Source organism: Urocitellus parryii, chromosome 8 (genome assembly GCF_045843805.1).
Source record: "Urocitellus parryii isolate mUroPar1 chromosome 8, mUroPar1.hap1, whole genome shotgun sequence".
Lineage (NCBI taxonomy): Eukaryota > Metazoa > Chordata > Mammalia > Rodentia > Sciuridae > Urocitellus > Urocitellus parryii.
This window is the reverse complement of record NC_135538.1, coordinates 154004555-154028836: the sequence shown is the minus strand read 5'-3', so window position 1 is coordinate 154028836 and position 24282 is coordinate 154004555. Positions and strand designations below refer to the sequence as shown.

At 43.6% G+C, this 24282-nt stretch overlaps 1 protein-coding gene and 1 long non-coding RNA gene across 9 annotated transcripts in view; one reads left to right on the top strand and one right to left on the bottom strand.

Moving 5' to 3' along the window:
* Positions 1–2858: 2858 nt before the first annotated feature.
* Positions 2859–24010, top strand: Znf184 (zinc finger protein 184). Of its 5 annotated transcripts, XM_077801590.1 has the most exons (7): positions 4458–4574; positions 4816–4912; positions 8865–8932; positions 15430–15556; positions 16044–16130; positions 19789–22352; positions 23926–24000. In XM_077801590.1, the coding sequence occupies exons 3-6, from the start codon at positions 8867–8869 to the stop codon at positions 21747–21749; spliced, it is 2241 nt and encodes a 746-aa protein (XP_077657716.1). In that variant the 5' UTR covers positions 4458–4574; positions 4816–4912; positions 8865–8866; the 3' UTR covers positions 21750–22352; positions 23926–24000. The 5 variants fall into 5 exon arrangements, with proteins under 5 accessions (XP_026270390.1, XP_026270386.1, XP_077657716.1 ...); XM_026414605.2 differs by lacking the exons at positions 4458–4574; positions 4816–4912 and adding an exon at positions 2859–3849; XM_026414601.2 differs by lacking the exons at positions 4458–4574; positions 4816–4912 and adding an exon at positions 3856–4181.
* The window catches only part of LOC113201041 (uncharacterized), a 33067-nt gene continuing 21535 nt past the window's right edge, over positions 12751–24282 (bottom strand). For 2 of the 4 annotated variants that reach the window (XR_003303107.2, XR_003303110.2), the window contains one exon: positions 17926–18312. This is a non-coding gene — a long non-coding RNA (uncharacterized LOC113201041). Of the gene's footprint in view, positions 13641–17925; positions 18313–20034; positions 20107–24282 lie in introns of those variants that run through there. The other 2 variants (XR_003303108.2, XR_003303109.2) reach the window with 2 other exon arrangements.

Here is a 24282-nt window from a genome sequence, read left to right as displayed (position 1 = left end):
TGGGAAAGAATGTGACTCTTGGAAGACCTGACTAGGAGTGTCCCCTTGCCCTTTAGAGCGGCTTCTGGGATCCTGATAAAAGTCTTAGTTCTTAATTTGAGTGAAGGGTATACAGGGTATAAATTTATGGAGTTGTTGATTTTGTATGCTTTGTGTGTATATGTGTGTGTATTAAACATTAGTAAATATTTTTCTTTTGATAAGTAACATTTATTAAACATATTTATCTAATGACACACTAAGATATTATTTATGCATTTCAGTAAAGTATCTGGTTATTACCAGATTCCTAGTCATTGTGCAAAAAGACATTTTAATAAAGCAGGGTAATATTTAAAATATTAATATTTGCATTTTTTGAGAATTTTCATTCTTTTCTTTCTTTGGCAATCTGAAATAATTAAATGTTAATTCAAGTAAAGTATTAAAAATACATGGGGAGGGGGCTGGGGTTGTGGCTCAGTGGTAGAGTGCTAGCCTAGCATGTGCAAGGCCCTGGGTTCGATCCTCAGCACCACATAAAAATAAATAAAGGTATTGTGTCCAACTACAACTAAAAAATAAATATTAAAAAAAAAAAGACCATGTCATGGACATCTTACCCTGCATAATTCTTTCTACAAAGCCAGGGCTCAGTAAACATTCAATGCTTAGTAACAAATTAAAAAAAAAAAAAAAAACATGGGGGCTGGGGCTGTAGCTCAGTGGTAGAGTTCTTGCCTTGCAGGTGTGAGGCCCTGGGTTCGATCCTCAGCACCCATAAAAATAAATAAAGATATTAAAAAATAAAAATACAGGTTGACACCAAGAAAAAAACTCAATAAGCTTTGACTTTTACTTGCTTAATTATACTTCTATTCAATAAATCTTAACTTTTTTGCAGATAGGTTTTCTTGGTGCTTGGCATACAGAAGGTGCCCAATAAATGTTTTATGTACATACTCAAGGGAACATTATACTACTTCCCTTTTATGTAGAGACCCAATTGATAAAACTAGAGAAGTCACTGAACACAGTAATCTACCTGTTACCTCAACATTTACTGAATATCTCATTTGTACAAGGTCTGAAAATTTTCCAAACTCATCTAGTGCTGGTTCCCTTTTGCTTCAGTTCTTTCCTCAGTTCACCTCTTTCCTCATGCATTTTACTATAAGCAGCAATGAAAACACCCGACTGTACATTGCACACTTTCATTGGAAACCTCCTTAGCCAAATATTCAAGTTCATCACCTACAAGTTGTTTTCCGCCCAACCGTGGTGCACATTTCAGCCAAATCTCTGTAACAAGGGTCACTGTTCATTTTCTAATTATCTGCCCTCATTTCCTTCAAGAACTTAATGAAAGCATTCATATATTTTAACATTCATACATTTTTCAATTAATGGGCTTTATTTTTGAAAAGTTTTAGATTTTTAGGATTTTTAAATTTTTTTTTTTTTTTTTGGTATCAGGATTGAACCAGGGGCATTCAAACTCTGAGTCACATCCCCAGCCCTTTTTCCTATTTTATTTAGAGCAGGGTCTCACTCAGTTGCTTAGGCCCTTGCTGAACTGCTGAGGCTGGCTTAATTACAGACATGCACCACTGCATCCGGCCAATTTACAGGAAAATTGAGTGAAAAGTACAGATTGTTCTAATATACTCCCCTCCCTCCTCCTTCTGGTTTTCTCTCTTATTAACAGCTTGCATTATAGTGGCACATTTGTTAGAAGTGATAAGCCACTATGGATAAATTATTCTTACCTAAACACCATAGTTTACATTAGGGTTCATGCTTTTTAAAACATTTTTTAGTTTTAGTTGGACACAATATCTTTATTTTGTCTATTTTTATGTGGTGCTGAAGATCTAACCCAGGGCCTCACACGCTAAGCAAGCGCTCTATGGATGAGCCACAATCCTAGACCCAGTATTCATACGTGTGCTGAACATTTTTATGGGTTTTGATAGATATATAATGGCATGTACCCACCACTGCAGTATCATATAGTTTACTGTTTCAGAAATCCCTGTGCTCCACCTATTCATCCTTCTTCCAGCCCCCAAATCCATGGCTACCATTGCCTCTGTAGTTTTTGCCTTTTCTGGAATGTTGTATAGGTGCAACCATACACTAGGCAGCCTTTCTGATTGACACACAACTACAAGTACAGGTTACCACCATCTCTGGGAGTTGTAGCATCTTGAAAGATGTGGGCCCCACACATTTGAAAGTCCTAAAAACAATGTTAAGGGTGACAACCGGTATTTTTATAATGGCAAAGGAAAAAAACAAACATCAGACTGTAGGACAGGCGATAAAGTAGTGGTGGGTGGTGAAATGCCTGTTTGTTTCTTTGTTTTGTTTCTACTGAGAAAGCATCCACTATGGAGCTGAAGCCAATTCAGCCACGTGGTTTCCCGGTGATCACACAGATTTAAGACATACTGCTTGGAGCAGCAGGAAGGAGTTTAGCAAAAATGATAAGAAAACTAGGACAGTGGGTCCTCTCAGGGAGGAGTGGGATAGTAGACCCCTTCTGTTCGCCTGTGAGTCTCAGGCAAGTTCCCAACGTCCTGCCCAGGTCCAACTCTTGACTTTTGACTGAGAGCCGGAGTGCATCAGACTTTCAAGGCTCACTGCTCAGTCTTACCCTATGGAGCAGAGAGTTGTACTATTATGACGGGCTAAAGATTCGAGGTCATTTTGCCCTGCACTGCCAGTTTTAATTGAACTTGTTCTTACAGATTTTATGGTTAAAAGGCTTTTGCTTCTAATTATCTGAGTCTTGAAATTTGTGTGTTAGTAGTAGTTAGCAACGAGCAGTGGAAATGCAATCCAATAATTCAGGAGGATCGTGGGGCTTCATTGAATTCCCTTTAATGAACAATCAAGTAACACAGAGAAACAATAGGCATGTTAACTCTTGAGAATAAACAGGTGAAAATAAAAGCTAATTCCCGACAGAGTCTGGGTTTCTCAATATGTATCAACAGGGAAATTCCCAAAGTGCAGGCAATAATAAAGTTTGCCCCGTCATTGACCCTAGCACCCACTTTGACAGGATCGCCTTGAAGAAGCGCCCCTTTACTGGGATGGTCCTCAGGACGAGGGTCAAAAGCTGCCCCTGCTGGACGTGAAGGAGGTGTGAATCGTCTGGTTGCCCAGACTGAAGGTGGCACCTCGGTCCCCGCCAACCTCAGTGACCAGGCCTGGAGGAGCTCCGTTTCTCTGCCGTCCTCTGCTCGGAGCCGACCTCTCGCAGACTGTTCTCTTGAACCTTACTTTACTTTCACAAAGCCTCCGGCTGGATTTCCATGTGAGGCTTTAAGTTTTCTTCGGCGGACAAGGGGCACAAGAACCAGGGCTGGGCGTCAGCTCCCCGCTCGCGCGGCCGCCGGGTGGGTCACGAAGGCGCCCGTCCCGGGAGACGTGCGCCCCTGCGGCGCTCCGGGCCTGCGTCGCCTCCGCAGGTGTCTGACCACCCAGACTGCGCTGAGTGCAAGCTGCTTCTAGAAGAAAGCGTGCGGCTAGCGCGGCGGGCAGACTACAGAACTGCCCCCACCGCTCACGGGTTACCTGTCAGTTTCAAAATTACGAAGAGAATCGGCAGGCCTACCAGCCCTGGGAGCGTGCCCGCCGCAGAACGGGCTCCGGCCGCCGGCCCCAGCAACTGCCGCCGACGCACGCCGGAAGTCCCTCGCATCGCGGCCGGCAGTGGGCACGCGTCATGACGTCACTGGGAAGCGTTGGAGGCGCGCCCTCGCGGCGTCTGCTGGGAGTTGTGGTCCGCCCTCGGTGGGTAGATCCAGCCTCCCGGGACCAGGCCGGAAGTGGCTGTTCCAGCCTAGAGGCGTGAAAAAGGTTGGCGTTCGGAAGTCCAGCCACGGGGGTGCCCTTCGTGAGGTCGGGTGACCGTCCCGGCGCTTCCAGAGCCAGGACTGCGGCGTGAGGCTCGCGGAGGGGAGGGCGGTGGCCTGGCGTCACCATGGTAACCGCCAGCCCTGCGGGCGCGTGACGTCACCCCTGGGCTGGCCGTGACGCGTCTGGGCTGGAGGAAGCCGGGGAGTCGGAGAAGGGGGCGCGCCTCGCCGGGTTGGCGCTGGCGGGCGGGCCCGCCCCGCTCTTCGCACGCTTTGTTCTTTTGTTCTGGTCTGCTGCGAAGTCGGGCCGCCCCAGCCGTAGCTCCGCAACAGGTGTGTCTTGGGCTCCCGCACCCACGGGGCGCCGCCAGGGAGAGGGGGCCGCCGCGGGCGCCCTGGCCCGGAGTGGCTGCGCCTCCAGAGCGCCGCACCCGAGGCGCGCCGCGCAGTCCGTGGGCGCTGGGTCCTGGTGCAGGGCCTCCGCGCCGCCGGAGGCTCAGGTGCGCCAGTGACGTGCCGCTGACTGCGTCCGGAGTCCGCCGGGCAGCCGGCCCTGGCGCCGGGGCTCGACTGCGCACGCACGGGGACTTCAGAGCCCCGCGTCACGCGGTGGCTGCAGGGGCGCGGCCCTGGAGCCCGGAGCCCGGAGCCCGGGCCCGAGGACGTGATGAGCTCCAGGGCCCGCGAGGGAGTGCGGACCCCGCGCAGGAGCCGCACCCCGCACTAGTACTAGCGGGGCTGGGGGCGCGCGTTCGAGGAGGGGACCGAGTGGCGTTCAGGGGGGGCGAGGGGCCGTCCCCTGGGCCTCCACGCGACCTCTGCCCAGTGAGAGAAGACCTCGCTGAGTGCGGGACTCAGCCCTGAAATGCTCGTGGCAGATGGCCGTCTGTCAGAACGTAGTGCTGCGAGGGTGGCTCCAAACTCGCCATTTTGGGTGCGACAACTCCTTGCTGGCTTTCTTTTTCAGTTCCTCGTGTTAGACTGGCGTGCCTGTTCGGTGGCTTCGGTGTTGGCCTTGACTCTTGGTCTCTGAAAGCACCGGAGCTGCTCTTCCTTCTTGGCAGGTGAATCCGGCTGTTGCAGACCCGCCCCCAGATCCCTCTCCTCCGCAGTCTGGCCTCCGGGCCTCGGGTCGGTCTGTGAGACCGTCCAGGCTTCTCTGCATCGCCTTAAAGCGCAGGGCCCGGAACCGAACCTCGTTCTTGAGATGTGCTTTGAAAATACCTGGAAGTATGATGTAGTACTGTTTTTTATGTGGATTTAGTTGGACATCAAATTTTATTTATTTTTTTAAAACGTCAGTAATATTCTTTTTTGCATAAACTGAATGAATTAGATTAACGCTGTTCTTATAACGGGATTGTTATCCTTAACATCAACATTGGCGTTTGTGATTGTTTTGATGTTTTGGGGTGGGGTCGGTTGTTCCTGTCAGAATAATTACAAAACCTGATTTGGTTATTCAGTGTTTTAATTGTCCTTTCGAACTTTATGTCATTACAAATCTTCTGTTTCTTCCTGAATGTTATTGAACAGGTCAAGGTAAGGGGAAGCCCTGTAACATGGCACTGTAGATGTCCTCTGCATTGTCATTGTCATTACAGTCTTTCAGTAAGACTGTGTGGACAGGTTTAGTGATTGTCATTCAGCGCTTTTTCTTGCATTGTTAAGAATAACATCATTAAAAGTCTCAACATTATTTATATTGTTGATGTAGGTTTGAACTGAACTTTATATTTGTCCTCATTTTTTTACCCCTTATATCTTTTTATAATGTTCTTTTAAATTCTAAGATCCTCAGAATTGAATGGGCCAAAATGGTTTCATTAAGACTTTTTTTTCCCTTCTTTTTGAGACTTTTCATAATTGCATAATTAGAATCATCTTTTCTGAGCCTCTGTGCCTTTTGATCTTTTGCTTGCATCCTCACCTAGTATTTACTTTAACCCAGGCACACAACTGGCTTCTGTAACTGTTATAGGTGTTGCTTATTTGGTTGCTGTTACTTGCAATCATAAGTGTTCTACCTGAGACATTTTTCATGATCCTGATTTTCCCAGAGTTTTGGGTAACCAATTATCAGTGTACAACATTTTCTTTCACTGATAAAAACTACAAGATAACATCTTCATTTTTACTGAAGAGTTCTGTTTTTAAAAGTTTTTTCGTTTATTGAAAGTTCAGTTGGGATAAATTCCCTTTATTGTTTCTTTTTTTTTTTTTTTTTTTGCAGGGCTATGGATTGTAACCACAGCCTTGCTCTTGCTAGGTGAACACTCTACACCTGAGTTGCATCCCAGCCCCACATCCTCTTCTTGGGCATGACACCATTAAGATAAATCAAGAATCTCTTGACTGGCAGATGTTTCTTTTTCACAGAGTGAAATTTGTATTCCTATGCAGACAGATGAAGCTAGGGACCATCCTGGCTCTCCTTCCGTTCTCCATCACCTCCACCTGCCTCAACTGACTGTGATGTGGAGCTGCTTTTATTCTTTTTCCTATCTATAGTTCCATGTTTCTCACTGGGATTACTGCATTGGATAGTTATTTTTCCTGTTTCTATCAGATCAGTTTGAGTAAATTTTACCCAGCCCTCTTTAATCCACAGCTTGATTGCAAAACCTTCAATAGGCCAGAGGGATTTTTCTGTAATTTGAGTCTTGGGCCTGAAATCAGATGACACAGATCCCCTCATGGTGGTGTCCAAAGAAACTGTGCACCTTAATGGTACTTGCTAGATCCTCTGAAATGACTTGGGTCCTGTCTGTTTGAATATTCAATGTTTTTGTTTTTCATGGTCCCCAATATCTTTATATTTAATCCCTTCTTTTTTTTTTCTTTTTTAAGTTCTGTGGTTTGAGGGTCTTAACTCCAGTTATAACTTACATCCCAACAACCTTGGTGATACCTAAATAATTGTGCTTCTCTCCTTCTATTCAGAGTTAAATCTGCTTGACTTATTGCTACAATATCATGCATTTGGGTCTGTAGTCATAAATAGTCTTCATTATTTGTTTAGTATTTACTTATTGGAGATGGTGTCTCACTGCATTGCCCAAAATGGTGGCCATAAATTCCTGGGCTGTAGCCATCTTCCTGTCTCAGCCTCCCAATAGCTGGGACTACAGGCATGTGCCCCATACCCAGATTAAATAACCTTCTTGATTTTTACCTGTTTTATTTTTGCCAACCTTCTTTTACAGTGTTATTAGTCTTTTATTTCATAATTCATATCTTTAATTTTAAATTTATAACCAGAACCATCTTCCCTAGCTTGTGTTTCTAAATAAATTAAAATTGAAAGGGGAGAAAATTCTTCTGGCCTGTGTCTTTAAGGAAACAGGTACATCTAATTTTGTTTTCCTCATCTTTATCTCTTCCTCAAGATAATTTTAAAAAGCATATTTGCCAGACGTTTGTCTCCACACTTTTGAAGATGTGGGAATCAAAGCTAGAGAAGAGTAGGGCTTATATAATTGTGCGTGATCAATTAATATTCATTAGTAGTTCTGAGAACCAGGCTTTGCTGACAACCTGAACTAGGAATAGATCTCCCCAAGAGCAAAGTTTGTTTTTGTTTTGTTTATTGAGATACAGGTTACATGTAGACAGTGTCAAATATACTAGTGTAACCTACACCCACATCAAGTCAGAAAATTTCCAATGCCTCAGTCTCTTGTTTCCCTGCCAGGGATTGAGGCCCTCAGAGGCAACCACTATTCTAATTCCCTTTCCATAGATCATTTTTGTCTGCTTTTTAACTTAATGGAGGCATGCAGTATGTATTCTTCCATGTCTGGATTATTTTACTTGACATTGTTAATGAGTAGCTTTTTCCTATATATTTTGGAATAGTCTTTTATTGTATGAATACACCATGGTTTGTTCATCCATTTTCCTGTTGAAAGACGTTTGGGCTGGGTGGTGGTGCACACCTGTAATGCCAGTGACTGGAGAGGCAGAGCTTCAGGAGGATTGCAAGTTCACAGCCAGCCTGGGCAACTTATCAGACTGTCTGTCTCCAGACAGAGATAAAGGGGTGGGGGTGCATCTGGTAGAGTGCCCCAGGTTCCATCCCCAGTCCTGCAAAAAACAAAAAAGTGGGGAAAAGGGGGGAGGGGCATTTGGGTTTTTTCCAGTTTGAGGATATTAAGAATAAACCTGCCATGAATATTCTTATGCAAATCTTTTTTTAATTGATTCTTAGTTATAAATGACAGTAGAATCCATTTTGACGAAATTTTACAAGCATGGACTGTAGTTTATTCTAATTAGGACCCCATTGTGGTGGGCACGATGGTGGAATTCACTTAGGTATTTCTAATATGTACTTAGGAAAATCTGTTGGGTTTTTTCTACTGTCTTTCTTATTCCTAGCCCCCTTCTTACACAAATCTTTACAGGGACACAGGCCCTCTAGTTGTATGCATAAGTGTGGAATGAAAGCATCATGGAGTGAACGTACGTTTACCTTTAGTATGCACTACCAGCTCTCCTAAGTGCTTGGTCAGCTTACACCCTCATAACAATGTGCAAAAGTTCCAGTTGCCATAATTACTATTGACCAGGTCTCTTCGATTTCAGACATTCTAGTGGGTAGGCAGTATAAATTGTGTTACTGTGAGATTTAATTTGCATTAATGGCAAAATTTTCAAATGGCCTATGAAGACTTTTGGAAAGTAATCTGAATATTATGTGTAGCAAAGAAAAGGAGCAAAACTATTTTGCCTCCCTTAATGAAGAACATAGAGATGTATGATCCATATTACTAATTAAATATCTAGGGACAAAACTGCATCTAAAGTAACGGCTTAACTCTATAGAGCTTACTGAGGAGGGTGCCAGCACCCCAGTTAACAGTTATCTTGCATCTTTTTTTTTTTTTTTTCCGAAATATAAAGGAAATGGCATAGTTTTGGCTATTTCCAAATAGAAAAGTAGGTGGATTTTGTGGTTTGCTGGGAGCAGCTAATGTACATAGAATTCATCATGGCCTTTTCTTCCTCCCCTAGGTATGTCTTCTCCAGACGACCCCCTTCTCGATGGGGAATGTACCCTACTCCCATCAGCCAGTTTTCAGGTAAGTTGGGATTTTCTGAAGTACTGTTTCATTTCTCAGAGTAGGATTGTGTTTTTTGCTGTGGAGTATATTTATCCAAAAGCCAATGTTGCAATTTATTCTGGACTTTCATTTGTCCAGTGACTCATTGCCATCTCTGCTTCCCCAGCTTTGACTAATCCATTCACCACTTACTCTTGCTTAGTATCTTGCAGTGTTCCAGGGATAGTAGAGCACACTTGATTCTTTACTTGGATCAGCCAAAATGACTGCTAAAAACCAGAACAGCTAAATATAGGAAAGGTGAATGAGTACCGTGGAAATTGGAGAATGAGGAAGCTTATGTGATCTGGAGGGTATTTCCAGAGTTTCAGGGGGGATCTGGGATTTGGGCTGCCTCTCAAAGGAAGGGTGAAACTTGGATATTTGAACAAATAAGGTGCAAGGGATGGATTCTAGGTATGCAGAAGGAGATTATATGCAGAGATTCACAAGGAAGCAGTAGCAAGGGTTACACAGGATTCAGAGAAATCTGGAGATGTTTCTGCTGTGTTAAACAAATGTTGGAGGAGATCAGATTGTGAAAGGCCTTGAGCACCTGGATGAGAAGCTGAAGGCTTTCTCCTTTAGGCCATTTGTGAACCTTCACTAGTTTCTAATGGAGGAAAGGTGCCTGCTGACGTTTTTAGCAGAAACAGTTGCTTGAGAACTTGGTCAGGTAATAGTTGCTGCACCAACCATAGTCACCTGTCAGCCCCCTTGATCGGGTTCCGTCTTAGTCTTTCCCCCCTGCTTCCTTCCTGTCCCACAACCTAATCTTCTTTCCAAAGAAGTGGTCCCAGTTCTTCCCACTTTCAGTTTAAGCATTTTTAGTATCACTGTATTTTTTACTGAGGTATACTATGACAAAAAGTACGTGGAGTCATCCCTTGGTGTCCTCACAGATACGAACATCCATGGATGCTCCAGTTCCTTATATGAAAGGGTACACAACCTATGCATGTCCTCCTGAATACTTACTTGTAGTTTACTCATAATGTCAAATACAATGTACAGTGTAAGTAAACAGTTGTTATTATATGTTATTTATGGAATAATGACAAGAGAAAAGTCTGTGCCTGTTCAGATAAGTCTGTACTCCTTCAGACATAATCCATAGCCAGCTGAATCTGCAGATGCAGAGCCCACAAATGAGCAGGGTGAACATGTATTTGATAAGTTTGTACCCAGGTACATACTCATAGAGAAACTATATTTTGAATAATTGTATTTTTTTAGTTTATTGAGATTTGTTTTTTGATTTATTTTTTATTTTTGCTTTTTTGGCCAAGTATAATGGTTCATTCTGGTAAATGATTAGCACTAGAGAAGAATGTATATTTTTCTGCTATTGTGTGAAGTGTTCAATAGATACATTAGTTTGCTGCTACTGTACTTAATTACCACATGCTGTGTTATTACAGATGTTACTTTAGGTATGCATATTTGACTTACCACCGTTTACCTCGAAGTGATGAACCATTTCATGCATAGTGTACTTTGATCCCCCATTTTTACACTATTTTTGCTTTGTATTTTACTTGTGCATATATTAAAAATCTTATAATACTTTGTTATTTTCATTTAGGCAGCTAATTATCTTTGAAAGAGGTTTAAATAATAATAAAAAAATCCCCATATATTTAGCTACCATTTCTGGTGTTCTTGATTTCTTCATGGTTCACAGTTGAAGGTGATTTTGATCCTAAGGAACATTTGGAAATGTTAGGACACATTTTTAATTGTCTAACTTGATGAGGAGTACTACCAGTGTCTAGGGTGTACAGTGCTACAGGCAGGTAGCCATGCTGCCTATAGTACACAGGACAGCCCTCCTCCATTATTTAAGAGAGTCATCCAGTTATCAGCAGCTGAGGCTGAGAAATCTTGCTGTAGGATCTGTGTTTTATCTGATATTATTTTCCTTCTGATGAGGACTTCCTTAACATTCCTTGTATTGTATGAATCCATTCAGATTTTTATGTCTGAAATAGTATTTCCCTTTGTTTTTGAACTCTAATTTGGCAGACTTTTTTTTTCAGTACATGATAGTGTTCCACTGTCTTCTTGCTTGAATTGTTTCCAAGAAAAAAAACGATGTAATTTTATATTTGTTCCTTCATAAGTATTTTTTCCTTTGTTTGCTTTATTCTATCTCTGAATTTTCTTTTGGTGGAGTTTTCTTTATGTTTCTTATGCCAGCAGTTCATTGAATTTTTTGGATATGTGGGTTTATAATTTTCATCAATTTTGGAATATAATTAGCTTTTATTTCTTTGTCTTTTAAGCATACCTTTAATTTCTCCATCCACTCTTGTTGTCCAGGGATTCCAGTTACAAATTTATTGGACTACTTGAAATTGTTCCGGAACTTCCCTGTACTTTTTCTTTTTAAATTCCTTTTTTTCCTATCTGTTTCATTATAATTTCTACTTTTATGTCACTGAGGTTACTAATCATCTCTTCTTCAGTTCCTAATCAGTTAATATTATCAAGTGTATTTTTTATCTCAGAACATTCTTACTTTTGGATCTGTAAGTTCTGGGTGGTATTGTTCTTAATGTCTTCCATATCTCTTCCTAACTTTTTGAACATGGAATACAGTCCTTTTGCAGGGGAGGGGGCTGGGGGTGAGTAACTGAAGATTGAACTCGGGCACTCAACCACTGAGCCACATCCCCAGCCCTTTTCTGTATTTTTTATTTAGAGACAGGGTCTCACTGAGTTACTTAGCGCCTTGCTGTTGCTGAGGCTGGCTTTAAACCCATGATCCTCTGCCTCAGCCTCCCAAGTTGCTGGGATACAGTCTCAATAACTTTAATATTCTTGTCTGATATTTTTAGCTTCTAGACAGTTCTGGGCTGGTGTCCATTGATTGATGTTTCCCCCTAAGTATGACTTGTATTTTTCCACTTCTCTATATACTTGGTAATTTTCTGTTGCATGTAACACACTGGATTCTACATATTTTTATGTTCCTTTTTAAAAATTTTTCTTTTAGATACCAGGAGTGAATGGGTTCTTAACACTGAGCCATATCTCGAAGCCCATCCTCCTTCCCCACCTCTTTTATTTGGAGATAGTGTTGCTTAGGAAGCAAACAAAGTGAGTCCTGTGGATGCTCCATCCAGCTCACTGCTTGATAGTTCCCAAGTTGTGGGGAGGGAGGGGAACCCTGGGGGAGCCTTGATGCCCTGAGATGATGCTCCTCTCTGGTTGTCATGCATGCACACTAAGTTTCTGAGGCTGACTTTGAACTTGTGATCTGAGGGGTGCAGGTGTGTGCCACTGCCCCCAGCTCCTATGGTGTGTCCTTGATCCTTATTCCAGGATACAATTCAGTTACTGGAAACAGTGTTTGCTTTTCAGCCTGTTTATACAGTTCTTAGGTAACTCGGGAGTAGCAGTTAGACTAAATCCATTTGTCTGTTTATTCCCCCTACTAAGGCAGGACTGTTCTGAGAATTCTACCCAGTGCTGCATAAATTATGAAGTTTCCAGGTTGACTGATGGGAACAGACTGTTTTCAGCCCTTTGAGGTCTCTGAAGCCCTTTTGGGTGACTCGTTGGCCTTTGGTTATCTCACCACACCCTGGCACTGATGGTGCTTTGCGAGGCACTCATAAAGAGCTCTCATTGCTCCCCCCAGCAGTCTGTCCTGTGAACTCTAGTCACCTCAAGTCACAGAGCTGCCTCTTCATCCCAGGGCATCGAGGCTCCTCCAGGGTTCCCCTCCCTCCCCACAACTTGGGAACTATCAAGCAGTGAGCTGGATGGAGCATGCACGGGGCTCACTTTGTTTGCTTCCCAACCACTGAGCTTCATTACCTGAGGTTCTAGATGTTGGAACTTGTTTCATTTTGTCTGGAATTTTTGGTGTTTCATGCAGGAGGGTAAATCCAACTCCTGTTAATGCCATTTGGCCATGGCTTGATCCTACTGACATTGATTTTGGGACAGTAAGCTTATTAGGGTTGGTCCAGTATAACCTCTCTATAGGACTACATTTCCAGGACCTGTGGACAGTTTGGTTCAGCGATCCTCAGGAGCAGATCGTGACTCGGCTGTAATACTCTGAGAGTCTTACAGCCAACAGGGCCAGAAGGGAGGGCATTCATAAGCAGAGTCCAGACGTCTGGTCACAGGCTCCTCTCTGGTTGTCATGCATGCACCTGCTCACTGTGATCACAGACATGAGAAGCATCTACCCAGGCAAGTCTTCTTGAGCCTTGGAGTTCAGAGCTTTTAAATGTAGCTGCCAGATGGTCAGCTGTGGCACAGGCCCCACACTAGACACTGGGTCCATAACAGATGGTTCCTGTTTACTTTCAGCAGTGGAGACAGTCAGGCACATCTGCCCAGTGCTTCACACACCTAGAATGACATCAGCAGTCAGTGCTGTGTGAGCATTCCAAGTTTTAGTTTTAGAGCTTGTTCAAGGGTCATCATCATGGAGCCAGGTTTCCTTGGATGTACCAGGGACCAAGCCCAACAGACCTGCTGCTTCAACTCCTCCATTGCTGTCTGGACTTACCCTGTTCCTAGAGCATGCTGGGATTTTTCATGGGCGCCCATCATGCGCATCTCTTAATATTACATTTACTTGCCCATGGAAATCATATTTATATCAGATATTTGGAGCTCCTTCCTTCCAGTGGATTCCCTCCTTCAATAGTTAAGATCCCCAGTACTGTAAAAACAAGAAATATAGCAGATGTCTGCATAAAGTATTTTAGAGTAGATGTAGCATGTATTCTTTAGCCACCCTTCCTATTAATGGAAATGTTACTTTGATTTTTCTTCCCTCCAAGCCCTCCAGCACTTAGACTCTTTGCACCTTGAGGCATGTCTCCTGTAAGCAGTAAGCCGGAATTGAATGGCATATGCACTTAAAAATTCTGATAAGTCCTGCCACCTGCCCCTCAGCTGGAGTGCGTTCAGATTCTGTTCCCGCCACAGGACAAGAGCTGCTGCAGCATGTGCCTGTCTTACCCCTTCTGGTTTCAGAGTCGTGGTATGGAGCTTCTTTTCACAGTTTGTTACCAACTTCCTGCTGGACATTTTGGCACATGCTTGTAAATGCAGCTACTCCAGAGTCTGATGTGGGAGGATATTTAAGCACACAAGTTTGAGACCAGCCTGGGCAACATATTGAGATCCCCGTCCTAAAACACTCAAAAAATTCTTTATGTGACTTGCCTGTTTGTGTTATTGATCCTTTTTGTTGTAGTGGGTTGCTAATTATTTGTAGGAACTTAGAAGATTATCTTTTGTTTATGGTACTTTTTTAGAAGTTTTGTGTGTGTGTGCACACATGCACTGGAGTTGGAACCCAGGCAAGCAGTTTACCACAGAGCTGCACCCCTGGCCCCTATAGATTTTTGTGTAGTTATAGCTGTTAATCTGTTTGTCTTATAATTTTTACCTTTCAAATTTCAAGCTTATATGCTATTTTTCCTTTTACTTTACTATTTTACCTTTAAAAATTCATCATTAAGCTAGCAGGAATTTTTTGTGTGTGTTGTAAAGTGAGGATCTTAACTGAACTTTTTTTTTTTTTTTTTTTTTTTTTTTTTTTTTTTTTTTTAGAGAGAGTGAGAGAGGAGAGAGAGAGAGAGAGAGAGAGAGAGAGAATTTTCAATATTTATTTTTAAGTTCTCCGCGGACACAACATCTTTGTTGGTATGTGGTGCTGAGGATCGAACCCGGGCCGCACACATGCCAGGCGAGTGCGCTACCGCTTGAGCCACATCCCCAGCCCCAATTAACTGAACTTTTTTGGCAAGTAGGCCTTTTTGTTTGTTGTTGTGGTTCTGGGAATTGAACCTCGGGCCTTACGCCTGCCAGGTGAGCATTCTGCTACTGAGCCACATTCCCAACCCACAAGAAGGCATTTGTCATGACACAGCTTGATGACTAATCCATCATACCTTAACTAATTTGAAAGTTGCTTAAGTCCATTAAACTCTGAAGCATGGGTCTGTTTCTGGACCCTCTATTTTGTTTTTGTTATAGGTACTAAAAAATACTGTTGATGATAGTTACACTGTTAATACATGATATGAACAGAGAGAGAGGATGGTAATGATGATGAACACCAGCAACACTCCATATTGATGGAGCGCTTCTTTCATGCCAGACCCTAAATTAAGCATTTCACATGGAACACTACTTTTTTTTTTTTTTTTTTTAGTTGTTCATACATGGACACATAACTTTAATTAATTAATTAATTAATTTTTAATGTACTGAGAATTGAACCCAGTGCCTCACATGTGCTAGGCAAGCACTACCACAAAGCTACAATGGCAGCCCTGGAACACTTCTTATTTAGTCCTGTGGGCAAAGTACTGCTTTTGTGTGTTTTTCAGAGGAAGACCTGTCGACATGGTTGTTTGGATAGTGTGTAGCCAGCCTTACTTCTTTTAGCACTGCTAACTTGACCTTCTCCTACAGCTAAGCAGAAATGTCTGTTTCAGGAATCGGTGACCTTCAAGGATGTGGTAGTGGACTTTACCCAAGAAGAATGGAAACAGCTGGACCCTGTACAGAGAGATTTGTTCAGGGATGTGACGCTGGAAAATTATACACATCTGGTCTCCATAGGTAAGTATGACCCCCTGAGTTAAGACTGGGCTGTGAAGGAGGAGGGCTCTCTCCTCACTTTTCCTTTAGGTTCAGGAGCCAACAGTATCTAGAGTTTGAGTTTTTGAGGTAGTTTCTACTTCTTTTTTTTTAATGTTTATTTTTTAGTTGTACACAATACCTTTACTTTGTTTATTTTTATGTGGTGCTGAGGATTGAACCCAGGGCCTCACATGTGCTAGACAAGCGCTGTACCACTGAGCCACAACCCCAGCCCAGTTTCTACTTCTTAATAAGCGAGGGACAAACTGATAGTTTTCTTGAATCCCATCCATGTTCAGGAACAGGTAACACTGAAGTTTGATACACTATTTTTTCCCGTCATATTTGTCCCACGTACCAGTTTCTCTAAACCAAAGTGATGAGACTGAAACTGAATTCTGATGTGGTCTTCTTCCCTAACTACAGACAGATTCTTTTATTTATTTATTTTTATTCCCCTTGGCAGGACTCCAAGTTTCCAAACCTGATGTGATTTCCCAGCTAGAGCAAGGGACAGAGCCATGGACTGTGGAACCATTGTGTCCCCTTGGAGGTGAGTAATGGGTGCTGGCAGATGAATGTCACTAGCTCCAGCTGCCAGCCCAGCAAGGGAGGGTTTCATGCCTGAGCTGTCAATGTGTATGCTTCTCTGTAAAGTATGTCCTGTAAAGAAAGAAAAATTATCTATCCTGCCTAGTCTTATATTCTGTCATGCAACTGTCATAATTTATATCCTATTTTTGCATTCCTTCTAGAGGATCGGTCATTCCTGCCTAGTCCTAAAGCCAGGATCTCTGTCTGCACTCTGGGTTCCCTTTCCTGCTTCCTTTGGGACCTTGATCTCATAATTTTCCATTTATTTTTTATCGCCCTGTTTTTTGTTTTGGATCTACAGGTTCTATCCCTGTTAACCATCAAACAGAAACAGTCTATATTTCCAAATACGATTACTCAACACTATTCATCTGTTTGCCTACCATCCTCTCTCTCTTTTCTTTCCAAACCTAGCTCACCAAAAGTGGTCTCTGTAGCAGCAACCTGCATCCCTTCACTTTCTGCATCTCATGCAGACCTTCTGACTCTGTCACTTTTCCAGGCTTATTTTGAAGCTGCAAGTGGCCTTCTTCTAAATCATCAGTGTCTAAACTGCACAGAGAAACCTTTTCTAGGACCGATCCTGGGGAAGGAATAACTAGTCTCTCTAGGCAAGGAATATATCCCTAGAGTTAATGGGGTGCAGTTGGAAATTCTCTTATAGCGGGAATAAAAATGTGAGTCATGGGGCTAGGGTTGTGGCTCAGTGTAGAGCACTTTCCTAGCATAAGTGAGGCACTGGGTTCTATCCCCGGCACCACATAAAAAAATAAACAAATAAAGGTATTGTGTCCATCTACAACTAAAAAAAAAAAATGTGAGTCATATGTAATTTGGAAATGCTAGATTAGCTAAAATTATAACAAGTTTTTTACTTGAGTACCATGCAGAGATTTTTTTTAAATAGGCAATTAAGTATTATAAATCCCATGGTTGATGTATGAGGTGTCCCCCAAAAGCTCATGTATGAGATAATGCAAGATGTTTCACAGGTGAAATGATTGGGTTATGAGACCCCTAACCCAGTAAATGGGTTAATCCACTGATATGGATTAACTGGAGGAAGTAGGTCACTGGAGGCAGGACTTCGTGTTTATATTTGGTGAAGTGAGCTCGTTCTGCTTCCTGGTATCATACTCTGAGCTGCTTTCCTCTGCCGTGTTCTTCCATCATGATGTTCGGTCTCACCTTGGGCCCAGAGCTTTGGATTCGACCAGCCATGGACTGAACCTTTTAAACTGTGAGCCAAAATAAATTTTCTATTCTCTGCATTATTCTCCTCAGGTCTTTTGGTCACAGTGCCAAAAAATCTGACTAAAATAATACGTTTCCAAAAGGTTCACAGACTATAACTTTTTCTTTCTCCCTTTTCCTCTCCATCTCCCTGCTTTCTCTCCCCATTTGTCTAACTATGAAGATGATTTCTTGAAATATAATCCAGAAAATTGGTTTTTATAAGAGCTTATTAATTGATGCTTACAGTTTATTAACTTTGGTAAAAAAACAAATTGTGAAGCTGTATTACAAATTAAAAATGAAGTTTCAGAAAGTCCTGACTTGTCCAGAGAGAAAACAATTTTAAAACATTTAAATGTGTATTCAAAAACCTCGGGCATTTTTTTAAAAAAATGCAGTAGTCATAAAAGAAGTTCATTTAGGTAAAAATATAAAACCCCCATGTTGCATGGGTGAAATATAGGTAGTTATAGTTATCTGATCAGTGGACAGAAAGCAAATGTTTGAGGTATTTAGCTTTTTTTGGTTACTTTTTATTGCTGGAATTTGACCCTAATGATGGTAGTCGTAGGAAACCAGCCTCCAGCCTTGCTTTCTTCACTGTTTGGAATAGATTTATCTTTGGTGTAGGATAGCTGCTTGTGTTTATAAAGATAACTCCAGCTCTACAGACATCTGAACAGGTAATTGGAATGGAGACACAGTACCTGCATTGCGGTGCCCTGGGCCTGCCTCCTTCACCTCTTCATCCTCTGTCCTCTTCTCTAGGCTGTCTCGGTAGCCGCCTCTGCAGAATCAGCATCTACAATCCTGATGTGTCTGCTTTGCCAGTCGGCCTTGTTTTGCATCCTGGTTTTCAGCACCCTCAGTTTATGCACTGGGTATTAGAATGTTTTGGTCAGTGCCTGGAGAAGAGGAATACAGTAAAATGATTTGGAACTGCTTTCTGAGTAGGGTGCTGGTGTTCAGCATGGTCTTCTGGAACCTTCTCCAGAGAAGTTTGTTTTTTTATTGTTGTTGTTGTTGTTGTTTTGTGGTGCTGGGGATTGAACCCAGGGCCTTGTGCATGCAAGGCCAGGACTCCACCAACTGAGCTGTACCCCAGCCCCTCGATCTAATCTTGTTGTCTTCAGCTGAGACACCAGTCATTGTTGGTGACTGGCCACGTCCTCACCCTTTTATCCCTCAGCAACACCCAACTCTGTGGTTTGCATTGTCCCTCAGTGCAGAACTTCTCGGACGTACTCCTTAAGGTCATCTGATGTATCAATGCATCTTCCTTGGTGTCCTTCCTGTTGATGGAGACATTCATTTAACTACTTGGCTGTGCCGAAGGCTGGCTGCACTGATCTTGTCTTTGTGGGGAAGTTCTACCACTATGAGGCTGCCTGCCTGCCTGCACGCTGTGTCATGCCCATATCCCAGGGGTGGAAGGGATGGTAGGCCTCTCTGGGGTCTTGCTTAGCTCATGCTTGCAGACTGTGGTGAGTGGGAAAGACTCAGGGCTCTCTGGAGTGTGCTGTTTACCTTCCTGTCCCAGGGGAACTGAAGAAATGCAACCTGAAAGAACTTGTTCATGGCAGAACCTTAAGTGTTGATCCCCTGCTTCTGTGGTCATCTCTCTAGTCTGGGAAAACACTCTGCTTTCTGATCGTCCATTTCCTGGCCTTTTTGTTTCTTTGCTGTGCTTGCCCACAAGCTGCTTTTCTTCTTTTTGCATATTTCACTCATCTCTTTACCCTCTGGGCCCTCAAGGATCGTCCCTACCTCTGCTCTTCTTTTACTTCCTTTCCTAGCCTGCAGTTGAACATCCTGCTCATCCTGTACCTTGTGGCGTTTCCACCCTCACAGGCACGACCGTGGTCCAGACCTGTTTTTTCTCCACTTTCTCAGAGTGCCTAACTTGAACTTACTATCTTCCTCCCCTTAAAAGTTTCTAGACAGCTCTCCCATTTATAACACGATACAACCATTTCCTCCATGGTCCAGGCTAACAACCGTGGGGCCCTAGCCCAGTCTTTCTGGTCTGCCCTGTCTTTAAATCAGTATTCTTGGACTTGTTGTATTGTTCATTAGCATGGAATCCTAGTTCTGGCTGCCCTTCCAGATTCAGGCCATTTATGCCTATCTTTAACCGTCTCCAGTCACTTTTTTAATTATCACCTTAAATGTAGTCTCCTCACTCACTCTAAGAAATTATCTGTAAAGTTGAAGTAGGCTTTCTTTTGCCATATTCATAGGTTGTTTATTGTTCTTCTTAGCTCTTTCTTTCTCCCCAATAATAGGGTTATATTCTTATTTTTAGCTTCATTAGATCATTCCCACAATAGTAGTTCTTTTTTCTCAGTTCAGGGGAACACTCACATTTTATTTTATTTCAGAAGGGGAGACAAGACCTGAAGATAGTGTTCCCCGCCCAGAACTGGGCATCTCTGAAGAAGAGCTGTCTTCAGAGGTGATAGTGGGAACATACAGAAGGGAAGATATTTGGAGTTCCCATGTCTTGGAGTCTCAGGAATCTGGATGCAATATAGAGAGGCAGCAACCAAACCAACAAACACCACCAAGTGAAGTAGAAGTGGTCAAAAAAATAGTACCCACCTGGGAGGGAGGCCCTGCCATGAACGAACTTGAAAAAAGCATCATTGTGAGTTCAAGCCTTTTAGCTCAGCAGGAAATATCTCCAGGACAGGCTTCTGCTAAAGTAAGCATCAAACAGAATTCACACACAGTGAAAAAAGAGAAGTCCTGTAAGTGCAGTGAATGTGGTAAAGCTTTTAGTTATTGTTCTGCTCTTATCCGCCATCAGCGAACACATACTGGAGAAAAGCCTTACAAATGTAATGAATGTGAAAAGGCCTTCAGCCGGAGTGAAAACCTTATAAACCATCAGAGAATTCACACTGGAGATAAGCCATACAAATGCGATCAGTGTGGAAAAGGCTTCATTGAGGGCCCCTCTCTTACTCAGCATCAAAGAATACACACCGGAGAAAAGCCCTATAAATGTGAGGAGTGTGGGAAGGCCTTTAGTCAGAGGACACATCTTGTTCAGCATCAGAGGATCCACACCGGTGAGAAGCCTTACACTTGTAATGATTGTGGAAAAGCTTTTAGCCAGAGAGGTCATTTCATGGAACATCAGAAAATTCACACAGGAGAGAAGCCTTTCAAATGTGAGGAGTGTGATAAGACTTTCACCAGGAGCACACACCTCACTCAACATCAGAAAATTCACACCGGAGAGAAAACCTACAAGTGTAATGAATGTGGCAAGGCCTTCAACGGGCCCTCGACCTTCATCCGTCACCACATGATTCACACGGGCGAGAAGCCCTATGAGTGCAACGAGTGTGGCAAGGCCTTCAGCCAGCACTCGAACCTCACCCAGCACCAGAAGACACACACCGGCGAGAAGCCCTACGACTGCGCAGAGTGCGGGAAGGCCTTCAGCTACTGGTCATCCCTGGCGCAGCATCTCAAGATCCACACTGGGGAGAAGCCCTACAAGTGCAGTGAGTGCGGAAAGGCCTTCAGTTACTGCTCGTCCCTTACGCAGCACCGCAGAATCCACACCAGAGAAAAGCCCTTTGAGTGTAGCGAGTGTGGAAAGGCTTTCAGTTACCTCTCCAACCTCAATCAGCATCAGAAAACTCACACCCAGGAGAAAGCCTATGAGTGTAAGGAATGTGGGAAAGCCTTCATTCGGAGCTCATCTCTTGCCAAGCACGAAAGGATTCATACCGGGGAGAAACCCTATCAGTGTCACGAATGTGGGAAAACCTTCAGCTACGGCTCATCCCTCATCCAGCACAGGAAGATCCACACTGGAGAGAGACCGTACAAGTGTAACGAATGTGGGAGAGCCTTCAACCAGAATATCCACCTCACACAGCATAAGAGGATCCACACAGGAGTGAAGCCTTATGTGTGTCCCGCGTGTGGGAAGGCCTTTCGGCATTGCTCCTCTCTCGCACAGCACCAGAAAACTCATACGGAAGAAAAGCCCTACCAGTGCAATAAGTGTGAGAAGACGTTCAGCCAGAGCTCCCACCTGACTCAGCACCAGCGCATTCACACTGGAGAGAAGCCCTATAAGTGCAGTGCATGTGACAAAGCCTTCAGCCGCAGCACTCACCTGACAGAACACCAGAACACGCATTCCGGAGAGAAGCCTTACAACTGCAGCGAGTGCAGGAAGACCTTCAGCCAGAGCACTTACCTGACTCAGCATCAGAGAATACATTCAGGGGAGAAGCCTTTTGGCTGTAGCGACTGTGGGAAAGCCTTCAGGTATCGTTCAGCTCTCACCAAGCACCAGAGACTGCACCCTGGCATCTGACCGTCCTGGAAGCATCGTGGGTGTAGGTGCTGCCTGTGCTTGGGTTGGTACTTTTGTTACGTACTGAAGAATCAGTAGACAGGAACTACTCAAGCATTTGAACTTTTCACTACTGTGATAAGGGATGGAAAGTACACTGGCTGAACCCCTGTGGCAGTGGGAAGCTCAAGTGTTTTAAACTTTAGTTTCCTCTGTGGAATCAGAGTTTGGGAGTTGATGATTTCAGAGGCAGTGAGGAGTTTTATACGCAGTTTTGTATATTTACAGTATATTCTTAAATAGTTTGTGCATCAGGCTTTTGTGTGGTGCATCTAGAATGTGTATGTTCATGCATGTTTTGCCAGTAGAAGGAATTCGTGCTTCAGTCACGAGGGATCTGTTACTAATGCACTAAGTTGCTTAGGTTATTGGTTTCTAATAAAAAGAACTACAAAGGACCCTCAGTTCAGATGTATGTGACAGCCTAACTCCACTTGCGTATTAAAACTTGGTAGTCAGGTGCGTGCTCTGCCCCTGTAGTCCCAGCTACCCAAGAGTCTGAGCCCAGGAGTTCAACACCAGATTGGACAACATAGTAGGATCCCAACTCAAAAAAACAAAAAGGTATTCTAGTTTATTTTTAATATTCTGGGAGTTTTATTACAGTCACAGTGGTCTGCTTCTGCATCTCACAGCAGCATTACTTAACCCTGGTTGCACATGGGAATCACATGATGTCTTAGTTTAGGTTGCTGTAACAAATTATAGCCAGGTTTGGTGGCATATACCTGTAATCCCAGAGACTTGGGAGGCAGTAGGATTACAAGCTCGAGGACAGCCTCACCAACTTGGTGAGACCCTGTCTCAGAAAATAAACAAGGATGGGGATATTGCTTAGCAGTAGAGTACCTCCGGGTTTAATCCCAGTTCCATAAAATAAACCAACAAAAATTTATCATAGAAGTTTATGGAGTCAGAAATCTGAGGTCCAGGCTCGAATGGACCTAGTATCTGCTGACAGCCCACTTCTTGGTTGTAGATAGCTGTTTTCTTGGATGCTTACTTGGCAAAGAGCAAAGAAAGAGAAAGCAAGCTCTCTTTTTTATAGGGTACCAGTTAAGTTCATGGGGGCTCCACCCTCAACCTAACACCTCCCCTCAGTGCCTCACACCAAATACTGTCCCACTGGGGTAAGCTGCCAACGTGTGCATTTGGACCGGACACTTCAGGAACGCCACACAATTCCATTGCCCAGGCCCCACCCCATAGAATGTAACCCACTTGGATTAGGATATGGGATCCAGGATCCAGGTTTTTTTTATGTTGTTTGCTTTTAACGTCTCATGTGTACCCTGGAAAGAGCAATTGGCTTAGATTTCAGTGCCCACTCCTTCAGTCAGGAGCTTCTGTGGCTGCTCCTGGAAGCCTCCTAGATTAGCTATCAGAGGTAAGGTCAGTTTGTTTCGTCACCATAGTGCAAAAACAAAATTATGACGTTTACACTGATGACGGTCATTTCACATGTCTCTGGCTTCCTTACATCAGAAGCAGTTGACACCCTGGGGAGACATGGCCCATAATGTACATGACCACTCTGGCCCTGTTCAGGAAACACCTCTAGGTGCAGGCTAGTTTTTATCAGGCCAGGTCATTTAAGAGTAGTTGGTCATTTCTCAGCCTGAACTTGAACATGAAGAGCTCTTGAGAGCAGCAGGCAGCACAGAAATGGGTATTTCCAGAAAAGAAGAGGGGGTGAGGACAACCAGTGCTGTTCTCTTTGCTTATGTAATTGTGCTCCTTCCTTGACTGAAGATGCCCGTGAAGGACAGATGGAAGTCAGAAGTGAAACAGTGCAGCCACTTAGGTACTGGACTTTTGTTTGTTGCAGTTTGAAGCAGCTATACAGGAATGTTTCTTGTTATTAGTTTCCCAAGTCTGTCTTCTTGCAGGAATCATAGTTATCCCATCACTTGGAGAGGGGGACACAGTCATCTTTGCCTGGCATCTGAGTAGCCCCCACAGTGCAAAGAAATGTGGAGTCTACATACAGCCCCAGAGGAGATCTGGAAATGGACAAAATCAGTCTGCAGTGGAAGGATGGGTCACTTCAGTTCCCATATGAAAAAAGAATTCAGGTGGAAATTCCACTAAACCTGAAAAATGACAGTTGGTGGCATTTGATTTTATCTCATTACAGGTACTCTTGGATCAGACTCGGCGCCAAGAATGTGTGATCACCTCCTATCTCAGTCACACTCCTGCAGAAGTAACCTCTCGGGCCTCCCTCTGCTTGCGCGGGCTGTTTCCCCGTGTTTTAGAAGGTGCTAACTACTCCCAGGTGATCGAGGTTGAGAAGGGCAAGCAGCCAGGCCTCCGAAGTTAGCATCGTCCTGTTTCTGGATCTCCTTCTTATGTATTTGGCATCTTTGCTGGCTGTCCCAGACCATGTCCCTAAGCAGTAGACCTGCAATTGCTGCTGATCCAAGGATCTGTCCTTTATCACCCCAGATGCACCTCGGCTCCCTACTTCCCTTTTTTTATACCTTAACTCCAA